The 17,530-nt window shown below is 43.4% G+C and overlaps 1 protein-coding gene across 1 annotated transcript; it reads left to right on the forward strand.

Annotated features, from left to right (window-relative positions):
• The first annotated feature begins 3,028 nt into the window (after positions 1 to 3,028).
• On the forward strand, positions 3,029 to 16,962 carry POGLUT3 (protein O-glucosyltransferase 3). The gene is made up of 8 exons (XM_054164611.1): positions 3,029 to 3,315; positions 7,087 to 7,284; positions 8,765 to 9,051; positions 9,902 to 10,118; positions 11,499 to 11,695; positions 12,661 to 12,855; positions 13,865 to 13,969; positions 15,145 to 16,962. Exons 1-8 carry the CDS (start codon positions 3,114 to 3,116, stop codon positions 15,268 to 15,270), a joined length of 1,527 nt encoding a protein of 508 aa, XP_054020586.1. The 5' UTR covers positions 3,029 to 3,113; the 3' UTR covers positions 15,271 to 16,962.
• Positions 16,963 to 17,530: the final 568 nt, after the last annotated feature.

The raw sequence follows: 17,530 nt of genomic DNA on the forward strand, positions 1-17,530 counted from the left end.
CTGTGTCTGAACCCTGTTCCTCTCACAGGGCCTAATCTTCACCTGCAGATTGATGTCCCTGCTTGGCCTCAGTCCTGCCCTGTCCCACAAGCCTGCCTCCCACGCAACAAGGGCCTCTTAGCTGCACCAGATACCATTTGCCATGTACAGGGCAGGCCCTAGTGAAGCCCTGCTGCAAGTCATGGTGCTGTGCTCCTCAAGTCCATTCCTCAGGAAGCAGCCTGCCCTCACTGCTGCCTGACACCTCAGGGCAGTGCTCTTTGTGGAATTTCATGGTCCAGGTCCCCTCAGGATGACAGCCCACCCTGTTTGGCATCATCTGCAAAGCCTTATGTGGAGCTCTTCATCACCTCATCCCAGGCCCCCGGTCAATCCACACTAACTGTTCCCAGTCATCTTCTTCTCCATATGCACTCCCAGCTGATGTCAAGGGAAAGGAAAGCTGCCCTCACTGATCCCTGCATTGAGAGCAGCACCCAGGGAGGTAATACCTGGCCAAGAGGCACATACGTAACTCCAGATTAACACTGTACATGTCTCCTCTTGCCTGTTGCATGGTATGTTGGTGGAGATCTGTGGTTATCTGAGGTAAGGGAGTTTAGGAGACTAAAGACAAAAGCAAGGAGGAAACCAGACTTGGCAATTCCACTTTCAAGGAACTTGTTTTTCATGGTCTGTGTAGACAGAGACTTGAAGTTCATGTTATTAAAAAAGACACAGCACTCATTTCTGCACTCACTCCTTCACATGAGAAAATCCAGGCACACACATAATCTTGATTTAGTTCTCCTACAGCCTCATAAGCCCTCATCTACCAACACCCTGAAGCATTTCCTAGTAGCAGCAAATACTTCTGATAAAAACAATACAATAACTGTAGGAGACAAGTCATTGGAGGCTTTCTGTGCTTACTTCTGTTCCGTTGTTTTGAATCCACAAATTCCTTTGTTGTTACACTTTCTGCAGAATAATGCCACGATCCCCCTTTCCGCATCACCAAGCATTACTGCACCGAGGGCCACCTGCAGTATCTCATCTGTGAGCCCCAAGAGCTCTGCAATAGGAGTGCATGCCTGGGCCATGCACTTCTTCCTGAAAAAAATTAGAATAGAATAGAATAGAATAGACTAGACTAGAATAGAATAGAATAGAATAGAATAGAATAGCCCAGATTGGAAGAGACCTTCAAGATCATCGTGCCCAACCCATTGTGCAACACATCTCATCAACTAAACCATGGCACCAAGCACCCCATCCAGTCTCCTCCTGAACACCTCCAGTGATGGCGACTCCACCACCTCCCTGGGCAGCCCATTCCAATAGGCAACCACTCTATGAAGAATTTCTTCCTAACATCCAGTCTAAACCTCCCCCGGTGCAGCTTGAGACTGTGTCCTCTTGTTCTGGTGCTGGAGACCAGGCCCCACCTGGCTACAACCTCCCTTCAGGTAGTTGTAGACAGCAAGAAGGTCTCCCCTGAGCCTCCTCCAGGCTAAACAACCCCAGCTCCCTCAGCCTCTCCTCACAGGGCTTGTGCTCCAAACCCCTCCCCAGCTTTGTTGCCCTTCTCTGGACACATTCCAGCAAGTCAACATCTTTCTTAAACTGGGTGGCCCAGAATCTCCTGCATGGGACAGGAGGGCAAACAACATGCCAGTACATGCCAGCCGGGCTCCTGCTCTGTCCCTTCACTGTAAATACAACCACTGTGAGAAATCCTTGAAAGAGTGAGAAAGAATTTTAAATTATGAGGTTTTTTTTTTCTTTTACAGCAATCATGCTCTGTGCATAACCTGAGATAGGCAGAAACAACTGATAAGCTTCATAGAAATACGATCTTTTTCTCTTTAAATTCCAGTCCAGCTGTTCAGCTGAACTGCATCCCAAACCAGAAGGTAGTGTGCTGTTTGGGAGGAGAAACAGGCATCATCTGCTCTTCAGTTTGGCCTGCACAACACCCAGACGCAACAGAGGGAAAACCTCTTAGGACAGAGAGCTTAGAAAAGGCTCCAGGGAGACCTTGTTGGAGCCTCCCAGTACTTGGAGGCCTGCAACAAAGCTGGAGAGGGACTTTTAAAAAGGCATGGAGTGACAGAATGAAGTGTAACATGATATATTCTTTACTGTGAGGGTGGTGAGACAGGTTTCCCAAAGAAGTTGTGGGTGCTCAGTCCCTGAAAGTGTTCAAGATCAGGCTGGATGGGGCTTTGAGTAACCCATTTAGTGCAAAGTGTTGGAACGAGGTGAGGTTCAAGGTCCCTTCCAATCTAACCACCCTATGACATGCAGATCCTGTGTTGAACGTAGCCTGCCCTTAGACAAGTGAGTCCGAGGCTCGTTCCTCATTCTTAGATCAGCTTTAGTGTAGTTTCCCCGACTCTGAAACCGCAGATTCGGAACCTGCCGCTGTGCCGGCCCCCAGCGATCGGGGCCCGCTCCCTGTTGCCTCCTGCCCTTCATCGCCCGGGGGCGGCGGTATGAGAGGCTGTCTCGTTATTTTGACACGCAAACGGAGGGCCGCGGGGGCACGGTCCGCAGCAGTGCCGTGCCGTGCCGCCCGCTCGCCCTATCCACGGCGTGTGGAACCTGCGCGGCGGCAGGGCGGCAGGGCGGCAGGGCGGCAGGGCGGCAGGGCGGCAGGGCGGCAGGGCGGCAGGGCGGCAGGGCGGCAGGGCGGCAGGGCGGCAGGGCGGCAGGGCGGCAGGGCGGCAGGGCGGCAGGGCGGCAGGGCGGCAGGGCGGCAGGGCGGCAGGGCGGCAGGGCGGCGGCGCACCGCGGGCTCCTCAGAGGCGTGGGCTGCCCCTGCCCCACCACCTCAAGTGTTTCACAGAAGGTTCTCGCTCCCCGACCTCCCCCTTGGCAAGGCCCAGGCACATGCTCATCCCGAGCCGAGGAGGGAAGCGGAGGGACAGCAGCATCAGATTCATCCCTACGGCGCCAACCCGGCCATTCCCCGCGCCTCCCTCCGGCACTCCCCCGCCCCGGCGGGCCTCCCCGCGGGGCGGGGAGCAGGCGGTGGCTGCCGGCAGGGAGCGGTCAAGGGGCCGCGCAGGCCCGGAGGACGCCCCGGCCCCTGCTCCGAACCGGAGCGGCAGACACGGCACGGTGGGACGATGGGGAGCTGCAGGCTGCCGCTGCTGCTGCTGGGCGCTGCGTTGCCGTTTCTACGACCAGCGGAGTCGGCAGACGCCGTTAGCGCCGAGCGGAGCCTGGCGTGGGGCCCCGGGCTGGAGGCGGGGCTCACCCTGCCCGTCCGGTACTTCTACATCCAGGCGGTCAGCGTGGCCGGACGCAACTTCTCCCGCTCCCCGCCAGGTACCGTGCTCATGGGCGGGCAGGGCCGCGGGACCGACACCCTGCCCGGGGCTTCGATGTCTACGGAGGAGCGACCCACCCTTCCCCACTTTCCTTTACGTTCTTCCTTCCTTCCCCTCTCCCGAGCGTTTGCCGTGCCGCGGCCGGCCTCGGGCTGCCCTCCCCGATCTGCCCCTCTCAGTGTCCCATCCGGCGCCGCATCGCCCAGGACACGCAGGTCCGGTGGCGAGCGGAGCACATGGGCTAATCCCGTCTTCTCGTGCAGTGGAGTGCCTCCTTCCGTAGAGGTCTGCGTCTCACCCACAGTCCCCTCTAATCGGTATGTGATTTACAGCAGCAAAACACCACGCTCAAAGCAAAGCCGTGTCCCTGGAGCTGGTCAGTGTAAAGAAATCCCAGTACCCCGCTCAGAAGTGTAAATGTAATAATCTTTAGTGCTGGACACACACCAGGTGCTTACATTATCTGTCTCAGTAAGTGCAGCACTCTGGGCTCCGTTACCCTACAGCTACTTTGTCAAGAAGGAGTAGTTTCTGTCATGTTTACACAGCACAAGCGCAAACCAGGGGGTGGGAATTGGGGGTTTGTGCTTGCACTCCAGCAGTATGGTGCCAGTCCTCTGGTTTCTGCTGCAAGTTACTTCCACATGCTCAGATTTTATTTAGAATAAAAAATTAGTTTCGTATTGTGGATTTCATAATGAAGAGAACACCAAGATAGCCACCCCGCTAATTTAGACAGGGTAGAACAAATTATTTTGTTCTCTGTTATTTACTATTTGAATAGATGGTGCTGAGAGGCTATCTCCCAAGTATGTGTGGCCTCTTCCAGTCTCTTCCAGTGGCCTCTTCTTGGAGTCAGAAGGCTGCTGCTTGTGAAATGAAAGAGTAGGCACATGTTATACAGGTTATGTCTTCAGACTGATGGAAGCCCAGATACCTCAGGCCTGGACTTTCTCCAGCTGCTGTTGCAATTTGGTGCTGGATTACAATGAGTTCTGTAATTGCATTGAAGAATGCAACTGCAGACTGACTTCCAGTGAAGTGGAGGCTGATCTCAGCCACACACAGCCTTGGGTTCAACCAGCAGGTTGCTAAATGTAATAAGGTGTGAAGCTGAGTTGGAATCTCATGCTAATTTAAATCCTCCCAAGATAAACTGATAGGACATGGATACTGGGAACCTAGTTTTGACCTCAGTGTGTTTGTGTATGTTAGTATTTATATTAATAAATTCAGTGGAGTGTTTCCAGGTCCTGATGCCACTCGGCATGGAGTGGTCTCCAGTCATACCATGACATTCTGTAGCCTCCAAACCAAGGCAGCATATGCGTGCTGCCAACAGGGAAGAGCTCTTGGCTCAGCCCATGCTAATTGCTCAGCCAGGCCAAGACTTACTTAGGAGAAGTGCCAGAGATCCTTTAACAATGCAGCAGTACAGTTGTGCATATTCCAGTGCATGAGCACTGTTTAAAGTAGTCATATAGATAAAGGGTATACATTTCTGTTCTCAAATGGTTTTATGTCTCAAATAGTTGAATATCTCTCTGGAGATGGTCAAGACCCTCCCGGATGTGTGATCTGGTGTAGGTGGTCCTGCTCTGGCAGGGCGGTTGGACTAGATGATCTTTAGAGGCCACTTCCAGCCCCTGGCATTCGGTGATTCTGTGGTAAATGCTCAAATTCTGTTTGTAAAATGGCAGTAAGAATTGCAATTATTAATATTTATCAAGGCACTGCTTTGCAGTATAAACTAAATACATCTCAGAATATCACTGTGCAATAGCTAAATAAATTGGCATTGTCTCCTCCGCTGCTGAAATGGGAAAGCTGCTCTCAGAACAGGAGAATTGCAGTTTGGGCTTTCCGTTTGTAGAATTTGTCCAAGCTGTAGAGATCCCAGGCTGTGACAGTCTTAGATCTAAACCAATATATCATTCATACAAATTGTTCTGGAGTTTAAGACTGTTGGCTTTACTTGAATTATATCTACGCTTGCCCAAGGAAATGGCACACGGGATAACTACTGCTGGTACATCTTCAGCCCACCAGCTAAGCTAAGCAAGGTGCCCACTCATTTGTGTGAAAAGGAAGTACCATGTATCTGGACATTCATCCCAAGATACATCTGCTTCTCGGAACTGCATTTCTGGAAATCATTCTGGAGTGATGCTTCATCAGATGAAGGCTTCTCATGATAGATCTGCTAGCCACTGAAGACAATACTCTGCATTCCATAGTTGGTGGGAGTGCTGCTTGCCACACTGATGTTCCAAGAAGGAATGGATGCTTGCTTCATTTTATTTCTTATATACATTGGCAAATGAAGGTATTTTGACTTGCTTCTTGGCATATTCAGCTGGCATGGACTTCAAATAGTAAGAAAACTGAGGTATGATTACAAATCATCCACACTGGAACACAAAGCAGAAGAGGGTAGGGTGTGTTCAGCTGTGAGAAATTCTTCTGCGCACAGACACTGACCTTACGCTTATTGATTGAGGAACTGACTCTGACAACAATGTCTGGAATAATCTGAATTACTCAGGGTAACTATCCTCTGTGTGAAGAGGCATGACATACCAGGAAATACATGTCTGAGATCATAAGGCTTCTACCTAATTTGATCTGGAGACTCTTGCAGAGTAGTTGACTTGAATTAAGTTTCCAGCATTGCTTCTAAGGAAGCCAGGATTGAGCATTAAATGACTTGTACTGACCACAGCAGTGTATTGATTTCAGTGTGCAAAGTTTGTTAAGATACGGACTGTACTGAATTAACCATGATATCTCAGTCCTTTGGTCATTCACATTTTAGTAACATCTTGATGTTATCTGCATCTTTTCAGTTTCAATTCATTGCTTTGTGGTAATGTCCATTACAAGTACTTGTTTTGCAATGGTTGGCCTGAAACAGTTCATGAATTATCTGCCCTCCTCTTTCTTTGAAGAATAAAGTTGGTGATGGCCATTTGTGAGAGAAGTCAGGGAATATAACATTTACGTTTGTACATGCTTGTGCTAGCCACAAAATACTCCACACCCAGTTAAAAAGTCGTGCATTAACAGTGAAATGCTGGTGATCTTTATGTGCAGGTCAGACAGATGTCCAGGAAACATCTCTACTGTCATTCTCTTATCCCTGCTTTTCAGTAGCTGGGACTTTAAATTTGCAAGACAGTCATGCAACCCAAAAGTGAACAATTTGTATCTGACCCCTGCATGCTGCAACTGCCTTTCCACAAGCTGGCAAGTATTCTTTTCTCCTGTTACTTTAACTTTGTTTTTACCTTTCTTACTCTAGAGGAAGAAATTGTTCCTCATAGCACTAACTTGAAAACTTGGTATTAAACCTAGTTTTTGTTTAAGTTACTGTTGGCCTTTCCTTCTATCTCATTGGAGGTGTTTAGGAGGAGACTTGATGGGGTGCTTGGTGCCATGGATTAGTTGATTAGATGGTGTTGGATGATGGGTTGGACACAATGATCTTGAAAGTCTCTTCCAACCTGGTCTATACCTATTCTATTCTATTCTATTCTGTTCTGTTCTGTTCTAATCATTATTTAACTTTTTATCTCCATCTACAAGTTTTCCATTTATTAGGTATGCAGTAATCAAGAAAATCTGGTAGCATGATCTTCCATCACTGGAAATTCCTATATTCCTAGGGTGAAATTCCATGGACTTAATTCAGTAGAGTTGGTTCTCACCTTTATTTCATATGTGCAATAGCTTAAACTGCTTGTGTCTCTTTCTGCTTTGTTCTTTTCAGGAAGAACCCAGTTTAAAGTGGTAATTAAAACACTTTCTCCCAAAGAGGTGACCAGAATTTACACTCCTCGCCCTTTGGATAGGAATGATGGGACATTTCTTATGAGGTATCGGATGTATGGGAGTGTCAGAAAAGGGTTGAAAATTGAGATCCTTTATGGTGATCAGCATGTAGCTCAGTCTCCTTATATTTTGGAAGGTAAGGACTTTCTTTTCTTTTTCATTTTAATGTAATATAGCTACAGAAATGTTGTGAATTATTTACTTCTAGAGGAAGAGGTGGGGAATGGGAGGTTTGTTGTCCCATCTCTCCTTACAAGTGCTCTTTCAACAGAGAAGTAAGCAGTGACAGTCTCTGTGCATTGACAAGTTACAGGGCATAGATGCATAAGCAAGTAGATTATGGCCTCTGACATTAAGGTGATGGGTCTGGATGCCTCCTCTTCACTCTTGCATAAGGAAATGGATTTCTTCATATTTAATAGAGAATAGGAGAGATATGTTTGTATCATCACTATTCTCACTTAAACATTGTATCTTTTTTTTCTAAAGTACAAAATATTACCTGCAAAAGCAAGGAGTTTATGTTGTTCCCAACACTTTGTAATTCAAATGTCTATGATCTCTAAAAAGTCTGATGGTTCATAACAGCAAGGACAGTATTTCTTTAACCAAACAATATTTAACTTCCTTGCCATTAGCCCAGTTGAATTCAGGGCATGTCTGTACTATGGAAGAACTATTTAAAAGCAGGGGGGAAAAGGCAAATTGTTCTCTCTCCAGGTCTGCCTCTTTAGCTTCCTTCTCTTGATGTTTAGCAAAGGAAAAGATAATACAAAGTTAGTTAGCCCAGCTGAATTCAGGGCATGTCTGTACTATGGAAGAACTATTTAAAAGCAGGGGGGAAAAGGCAAATTGTTCTCTCTCCAGGTCTGCCTCTTTAGCTTCCTTCTCTTGATGTTTAGCAAAGGAAAAGATAATACAAAGTTAGTTCTCTGGAGAGTCATGTTTCAGTTCATCATTACTTTTTCTAACCAGAATTTGGTCTTTTTTTTTTTTTTTTTAAATGAAATTTCCTAAATTCAAACTTAGAAGTGTCTTCAAACTGAAATGAATCCTCAGTCCTCAAGGTAGCATGCCTTCTTTTTGCTGGTGTGCATTTATTAGCAGCTATGAAACTGTGACACAGAACAGAACCTGTTTTGACTAGAAGTCCCTGAAGCAAGGGTTTTTTTCACACTCTGTACAAGGCTTTTGCTTATACCTAAGCTCCCTCATTCCAAAGGACAGAAAGAATAGTTAATTATACATCAACCAAACCACCTTATGCCATGGCTCAAATTGAAACTGTAATACCTGAATATTGCTAGTTACAGACAGTTAGGACAATTCTGAATACCCTATATGGTTGGCAGATAGCACAATAATGGAGAGCCATTAAGCAGATGCATCCTATCCTGGTAACAAAAAATAAACTGTTTGGATTTCTGAAAGAAGAATGTTGTTCTTTTCCCAACTACACTGCTGATTTCCAGAAATGTTACAGGGAAGATGATTTCCCAAGAAAACTTGGAATAAAAAATGTCAAGCCTCTGTAACATCTACATTTATACATGTATGTTTGGGGAATCATGGTGCAGAACCACAAATCCAGACTCTCAGTGCTTTATTTTCTGCAGGACCTGTTTATCATGAATATTGTGACTGTCCCGAAGAAGATCCTGAGATCTGGCAGAACATTATGTCTTGTCCAGCCCAAGAACCTCAGATTACAAAGGACTTCATTCCTTTTCCCACCATTGACCTGCAGCGAATGCTTAAGGAGATCTCAACAAAGTTCAGTGAGACAAGAGGTGCTATAGTTCATTACACTGTTCTCAATAATCGCATCTACCGTCGCTCCTTGGGGAAGTATACGGACTTCAAAATGTTCTCCGACGAAATGTTGCTGTCACTGGCAAGAAAGGTATCAGTTTCGGTCATCTAAGACTACTAGGTCATGTTCTACTGTGGCAATACTGCATTTGTTGTTGTAGCCTCAGATTTATGAGACCTGAAGTAAGATTTGACTTTTGTTTCTCCAACAAGATAGCAGGGATAATGTGTGGCAGGGATAATTGTGACAGCAATGAAATTGCCAGGAAGGCTGTGAGGGTTCAGGCTTGGCTCTGCAAGCCTTCATCTGGCCTTTGTGACTGTTGCTTTCATACCTGCTCACAGGGCAGAAACTTGACATTCCTACCTTAAACTCAGCTAAATCTATTAGCTATCTAGTAGGGTTGTTGATTCTGATGGTGGAGGGAGTCCAGAGGAGGGCCACAAAGATGATCCAAGGGCTGGAGCACCTCTGCAATGAGGATAGGCTGTGGGAGCTGGGGTTGTTCAGCCTGGTGAAGACTGGGGGGACCTTACAGATGCCTTCTAATACCTGAAGGAAACCTACAAGAAGGCTGGAGAGGGACTTTTCATAACAGTGGCTAGTGATAGAACAAAGGGGAATGTTTTTAACCTGAGGGAGAGTAGGTTTAGACTGGATCTTAGGAAGAAGTTCTTCAGTACAAAGGTGGTGAGACTCTGGAAAAGGCTGCCCACAAGAGGCTGTGGGTGCCCCAACCCTGGAGGTGTTCAAGGCCAGGCTGGATGAGGCCTTGAGTAACCTGGTCTAATTGAGAGGTGTCCCTGCCCATTGCAGGGAGGTTGGAGTAGGTGATCTCTAAAGTTATGTTCTATGACATAAGAGAGCTGAGGAATAAGAGTGACAAGCAGCTTCTCTCTGTGCTATTAGCCTTACTTGGGTAATCCTTTCTTACATTTAGGTTCACCTTCCTGATGTAGAATTTTACCTTAATGTTGGAGATTGGCCAGTTGAGTATCGGAAAGCTAATGATACACCTGGTCCTCTACCTGTCATTTCATGGTGTGGCTCTGTAGATTCAAGAGACATAGTCCTTCCAACGTATGACGTAACCCACTCAACTCTTGAAACCCTACGAGGAGTCACAAATGATCTCCTTTCTATTCAAGGAAATACAGGTACGTGGACTTTTAAAAAAGAACTTGTAAATGCCATCAAAAGCAAGCTGCATTCAAATCATGTTGTGAAGTCTTCTGTTCTCAAGTGGAGGCCTCTTAAATACGTGCAGGTTAGCCTTTATAAACACTTTCAACACAGCTACCAAGCAGGTGTTTAGTATGGATTTAGAGCCGGAGTTTAAGAAGTCCAGTTTAAAATACTGTGAATTTTAACTTCAAGGTATCCAGAAGTTAGCTACTGTGACTGCCAAAAGAAAAAGTAAATATAATTGAAAGGCTTTTGTCCTCGGGGAAGGGCTTGAATATGTTCCTTCTAATCAGATAGTAATCAAATCAAATCAAATAGTAATCCTTTTCCTGAGAGTGATGCAGCCCAACACTCTGCTTACATAAAAATTAATTTGAATCCTGAAAGATACAAACTGGTACTATGCTGCAGCCTCTTTCAAATAAGAATGTATTGGCTGTGTGGGAAAAAAACCCCACCACCTCAGAGTGGGACATGCAGAATTGTCTTTCTGGCTTTGAGGGAAGAGGCAGTTTTACTGAGAGGTGGCTGCCTAAGCCTCACAGCATAAATTAATACTTAGGGCTCAGATAAATGGCATGAACAATACCTAAGGACTAAGGCTTGATCGAGGAGGTATTTCTTTGTATTTGATTAGATCACAGTTTCTTTTATTAGTTTTTACATACTTAGATTATCAGTTTGTGTTTACTGATTTAGTAGAGCTGCTTTTCTAGTTAGGAGATGATGAGAGCCTATTCCAATAGGTGCTTTAAGGAAATTTTCAGCAGTAGGATGAGGAAAGAAATATTTAATGTTTTTAAAAGCAGGAGGCAGTAAGAAGAGATAAAGTCTTTCAGGCTCTTGCTAAGTACCTTGAGGACACAGTAAAGCCTTTTGTTTTTTTCTTTCCCTTTTTAAGTTTCCATTAAGTGATTCCCCAAAGATCTAACTAAATTGCTGGGTAGCAGAGGTGGATTTTACTAAAGAGAGTTTTGTTACTCTGGCAGGCTTTATGCATTCAGAATTACTTTAATTGTTAGTATTTTACTTACATAATGTGATTATAATCCTTTATGTTGCCTTCAAGATACTTAAAAGCCATTTAAATATAAAATTGTTGAGCAGAAAAGCAGTTCTCTGATTTTGCTTTTGTAAGTGGCTCCGTTTCTCATCCCAAAATTCAAGCCAGGACTGGGAGTCTGTAAATGCTGTGATTAATAAATGATTATGGATTCACTAAAAGAAACCATGCCTGTTTTACCACGTCTCTGAATGTAATGCCACTGTCATAGCAAGTTCCTTATTTTCACTAAACATACCATGAATATTTCATTACTGTTTGTTTTTACCTTATTACTCAATGCTTGTAGGTCCATCCTGGGAAAACAAAACTGAGCGAGCTTTATTTAGGGGTCGAGACAGCCGAGAGGAACGTCTCCATCTTGTCCAGTTATCCAAGGAAAACCCAGAACTACTAGATGCTGGAATAACAGGATATTTCTTCTTCAGAGAAAAAGAGAAAGAGCTGGGGAAGGTTCAGCTGATGGGCTTCTTTGACTTCTTTAAGGTAGCAAGCAAGTTATAACCTTGGGTTAATTGTGCTGTCAGGTTCTTACCAACTGAAAAGACAAGGCTTACTTTTGCTGATTCCATTCAGTAAACAAAACCATTGCCCTGCACTGGGAACACTGGTCCATGTGGCAGAGGTAGACCACCTACAATCAAAGTCACAGTGTGACACACGTACAGAAAGCCACTACACTATTTTCTTGGAGTCCCTCAGAGAGAGTTCTTGGAGATTTATTTTTTTTTAACTAGATTGGTAAATTTGATTTCTTACCATCAAAGTTTCTCTTTTGTGGAGTAAACATGAATATAATGGACACAATGTGTGTCCACTGCTAGTATATTATGGTTGTCAGAAAGAGTCCTTGTAGTCTCAAGTTAGACAAATTGATAGATGTTTTTGTTGCACTTTAAACACACAAATTTCACTGCAGCAGAGGTATTAAAAGGGGGCAGACTCCCCCTTTAAAAAAGCAATTGTAGTATACAGCAAATGAAGCTCTTTTCCAGAAACACTATAATAGCCAAGAGTCTCAGCTACAGCAGCATCTTCATGATTACTTTTAGTGTAATGTTAAAGATTTTTTTATGTAATAACATGTGTTTCAGATTATTCCTCACAACAATGTAATTTTAAGTCAGAATACATTTACACTTGTTGAATTTAGGCATAGTTTTATTTCCTTTCTAGCTCTACCCCTTGCTCTGTTCCAGGACACTTTATTGGAATACCCATCAGGCAGTTCATGTGACACAAAGGTTCTTGTCTGTCAGTCTTGGGTTGAAAACAAAGCCTTTATCCCTTGTGTTATCCATGAATCTACACATGCTTAACACAAAACAGGTTTGAAGATGAGAATTAAGAGGGACAATTACATCTTACCTGTCAAAATCTCTTACAGTCAAGTGCTCTACTCCGATTCAAAACATTTCACCTTTTTTCTTACCTCTATCTTCATTATGCAGTACAAATACCAAGTGAACGTAGATGGGACTGTAGCAGCTTACAGGTTTCCATACCTCTTGCTGGGTGACAGCCTGGTATTGAAGCAAGATTCCCACTACTATGAACATTTTTATATTGGATTAAAACCTTGGAAACATTATGTTCCAGTTAACAGAAACTTAGAGGATTTGCTAGAGAAAATAAAATGGGCAAAGGTAAGTTCTATTACTAATTCAAATTCAACATCATAAATATGTAAACAATTTATTGTAATATGCTCTTCTTTTTATTTTCACATACATTTTGCGTGGACTCTATTGAGATCTTGGGATAAAGGAAGTACAATCAGTTGTTAAAATAAGATGGGAAGGCCTCAATTCAAGTAACCAGCACTATTCAGGGAAATACTTAAGAATTCATTTTAGGTATGTGCAGTCAGAGCCTCAGTATAGTCAGTATACTGACTAATGCAGGCAAAGTTCAAAGAGATGCCCAGAATTCTAGGTACTACTTAATTAGTTCTATCACTTTTTTGGGGCCCTGACTAGAACAGAAGTGACTGCATGTTCTTTTTTGAATGCACAAAAAAAAAGCTGCTGTGTAACGTGCTCAGAGTGAGAGGCTGGGGTTCTGTAACCAAACCAAATGGTGACTAAAAACACCATTTGTGCTTTAAGTTTAGCTATAAGGTTAAAAAACAGAGAAAGTTTCTGTTCTTAAAGTACTGTAGTCCTTCATAAGGAATCAAATGTAAATATTAAAAGCTTTGAAATGTAGACCTAAAAAAATCAAAGATAAATACATGAATTCAGGCAGAGTTGTTTTTAAAAGGAAGCCGTTGAATTGCATTGCATATGAGAGGATACCACCTGTGGCATTGTCTTAGGTGAAAACAAAGTATGCCTGGGAGATGTCAGACCTGATTTTGAAGAGGCTTGTGGCTTGGACAAAACAGTAGAGCAGTAATCAACTGAGTTTTCAAAATTGTACATATTATCCATGAAAGTTGTTATTGATAGCCTGAAGGTACCAGTTGTGACCATAAAAGCAATCCAGTACTTTTGTTTAAATCTGCAATTTAAAGTATGCCTTTGCAGTCTACCAGTAATTGCACATCAAGTTGCAGATTTGAATAGCCCCTTTAATAAAACTTACAATGCCAGCCAGGCTTTGAGCAACTCACTGATTGCTCTATTATTCATTTGTTTCTTCTCAATTTTCCAGGCAAATGATGAAGAAGCAAGAAAAATTGCTAAAGAAGGACAATTAATGGCTAGAGAATTACTTCAGCCTCACAGGTTTTACTGCTACTATTACAAAGTGCTCCAGGTTAGTACAATAGATCACTTTATTACTTTCCCCTAACTCCTACTGATGCTACAAATTTTATATTCAGTCCTTACCTCACTTTTATTAATAGTAGACATAGTTCATATTTATTTACAGGAGATCAGTGTGAAGAGCTCTCGCAGAATCATAGAATTGTCAGGGTTGGAAGGGACCTCAAGGATCATCTAGTTCTAGCCCCCCTGCCATGGGCAGACACACCTCACAGTAGATCACATTGCTCAGAGCCACATCCAGTCTGGCCTTAAAAACCTCCAGGGATGGGGCTTCTACCTCCTGCTTGGGCAACCTGTTCTGGCGTCTCACCACCTTCATGGTGAAGAACTTCTTCCTAACATCAAATCTGAATCTACCCATTTCTATTTTTGTTCCATTCCCCCTAGTCCCATCATTACCTGACACCTTAAAAAGTCCCTCCCCAGCTTTACCAGCTTTGCTAAAGCTTGCTTCATTATTAAAGAGGCAACCTGGCATTACAGTTTAACAGAAACAGAGACTTTTTTTGTCTTGCCCCCATCCCCACAGTCAGACCTGTTTTCGGTGTCAGTTGGTATGTGATTTCTAATAGGTGTACAAAATAATCTGTACACTACTGTCTTACATTTTCCCCTCATACTTATTCCCTCATGAGCTACTCCACTGTACTATAAAACAATGAATACATGGAAAAGAAATTCCAGACTTACAGCTAGCAGAGTGTAAGGGGTGAAGCAGAACAAGTAGTCTCTGCTTCCTTAGGAGATGCAAATCTCTAGTGAAAGAAGTTTCTGTTCTCTGAAAGTACTAATTTATTTTTCCTGTTTTGCTGTGCAGAGTTAGATCTCAGCTTAAGCAGCCACAGATTGACACAAAAGCATGGAACTGTTCAGCCTACAGAGATGACAGCATTAGAGGCACAAACTGGTTAGAGGCACAAATAATGACAATATTCAAATTACCATTAATAATAGGACAGGGGGAAACATTAAAGGAGGCTTTCAGAGGCAGTGTAGCCTATTAGTAGGTGTGCTAGAAGGACACCTTGTAAACAGGTTGTAAACAATGACATAAGGAGCTCGGATAAAGGCAGGCTTGTGAGGAAGGGAGGAGGAAAACTCTGTTCCATGAATTACACGTTGATGCCTATAGGATTCTTAAATGTTGTTTACATATTTCAGAAATATGCTAAACGCCAAGCCAGCAAACCTGAAATACGGGATGGAATGGAACTTGTGCCTCAGCCTGATGACAGAGACTCAGTATGCAGCTGCCACAGGAAAAAGCCTTTGAGGGAAGATCTATAACTGTACCGGATGGAGAAAATCGCCCACTTACAATGCAGGAGTTTAAATAGGAATTAAGCTGTGAAATCTAAGACACTTATGCACTAGCAAACTTTCTTAGTTATGTAGTCTCCTTGTATTTACATATCTTTCTTCACGCTGACTCTGGTGTACAGTGTTGGTTCCCACAATTTTGTCTCCATGACCACCACCAGACAGATACTGAGCCTGTAAATGGGAGTGTCTAGGGGATTTGTTTGATGTACCACATCATCATCGGGAAGAAGACTGCAGCGCTGCGCATGTTCCAGCTGGGACCTAGTTAGCAAAGTTTTACGAGGAACCAGTCATCTATGAAAGGTCTTCCATGAGTCAGTGCAAGGTATTCTAAAGGAGCATTTGCAACATACTAAAACAGTGTTATGATTTCCTCATAAAGCTTACCTCAGTGTTAGATTGTTTATTGTATACAAAACAATTTTCCAACTAGACAAAGAAAATGAGTATTTGAGATGTGCAGATACCGAATCTGGTGTTGCTTTGAGATCATGTTGTGGTCTGTGACAGATAACAGAATGCAGGACAGGATAAAATAATTGTCCATTTCAGAAGAAAATGGAGAGGAGAAGAGGTCAGAAAAATATTCTCGTAAGCACCATGGCTGTGAACCACCAAAATTCAGTGCTGCTTTAAAGCAGACTCTACCTACCACAATCACAGTGCTTTGAGTGCCAAGACAGCACTCTGAAGACCTGTTCCCTGCCAGTGAACATATCTGTGAGTATCTGCACAGATCCACAAAAGGACTTGGGACCTTCAGGTAAGGCCAGGTGAAACAGTCTCTCAGCTCAACAATACAGTCTTACAGTATTCTAGGGTGTTTGGATATTCACACATCTGAAACCTGTTACCAGAGTTTTAGACTGTCTAGGTTTAACTGCTATGCAGAGACAAGGATGCCATCATCTTTATCACATGGGTTCATGAACTACTTTTGCTTATGCCTTAGTCCCTGGAGGGATCTTAACTGTTTTCAGAATTTAGATCATACTTAACCTTATACTGAGATCAGCCAGCAGATGAGACTGCATTGTTTTAGTTCAAACATATGACAGAACAACCTATGCTGCACTTTCTATGTAACAGACTAATGATTAGAGACCATACTAAGCAACTGGGAAGCCAGTTGTCTTCCTTGGTTTGATTCAAAACCATTTTTCCAGAGTGCCGTACCTCCAGACTGGAGAAGAGATCTTCAGATCTTCCAGTGAAGTACAGCCATGAAGTTAGCAATACAAAATTCACAGGGCCAGGAGCTGGTCACGTCATTGCAATAAATTTTGTCTTTGGGTGGGGCAGAGGAAAAACCCTAGTGCTGGATGTGGCTGTCTTGATTTGTACCCAAGTTTGTCTGTTTCAAAATCCATAAACACTCTTGAAAGGAAACACCAATGCCAATACCAAGACCAGTGCCCACAAGCACCTCTGCATTTTTGTCTTGGCTAATGCAGCCTGTCTGAGCAGATACACTCAGATAATGTCTTTCATAAATACCAAATTCTCCCTACACAAAATGGAATGGAAATGTCTTAAGACTGTGGACTCATCTGTTTGTTTAGGTGCCCAAAGTTTAGTGGTCTACACCACATGCAGGTTTCACTCTTGGCTCTACACTTCAAGTTGCTCAGAAAATACATGAAGTGCGATAGGAAAGGAAGAACTACTAGATAGTTCAGTATGATAAATGAGCAAAGAACTTCAGGTTTCTAAAGAATTTTAATGCAACAGTCTGTCAGTCCTTCACTAGATTACAACAGCAAAGAAAATCCCAAACCATGCTGCTTTACTCATTATCCTTGCTTTTCTTGTTCTAACGTGAATATATATAGTGGCTGTATTTCAGCTGAGCACGACAATCATCCTAGAACTTCAGACTACAAATAGAGCACATCTGACCTAAAACTTTCTACATCAAAATTCAGGAACAGTGTTCCATTGCTGAAGCTGACACTTGAAACTGAGCATGTGCTCCTCTTTCCTTCTCTGTGCAAAGTAATTTCTACTGTATGATAAAATCTTAGGTTGTGATATTATTCTTTATACCAGATGCATTTTATAGTCACCAGTACTTATGGAAGTGGTGTGCTCAGCAAAGGCAATTAAGCATACCAGCCAGCTGAAGCAACAAAGTTTTCCACCTCACACACATATTTCAAACCAAAAGTCAAAATATTACCTGTTTATAGTTTAAAAAAATGGGAGGGAATGGGGAGTCATGATG

This window comes from Dryobates pubescens, chromosome 10 (genome assembly GCF_014839835.1).
Source record: "Dryobates pubescens isolate bDryPub1 chromosome 10, bDryPub1.pri, whole genome shotgun sequence".
Classification (NCBI taxonomy): domain Eukaryota; kingdom Metazoa; phylum Chordata; class Aves; order Piciformes; family Picidae; genus Dryobates; species Dryobates pubescens.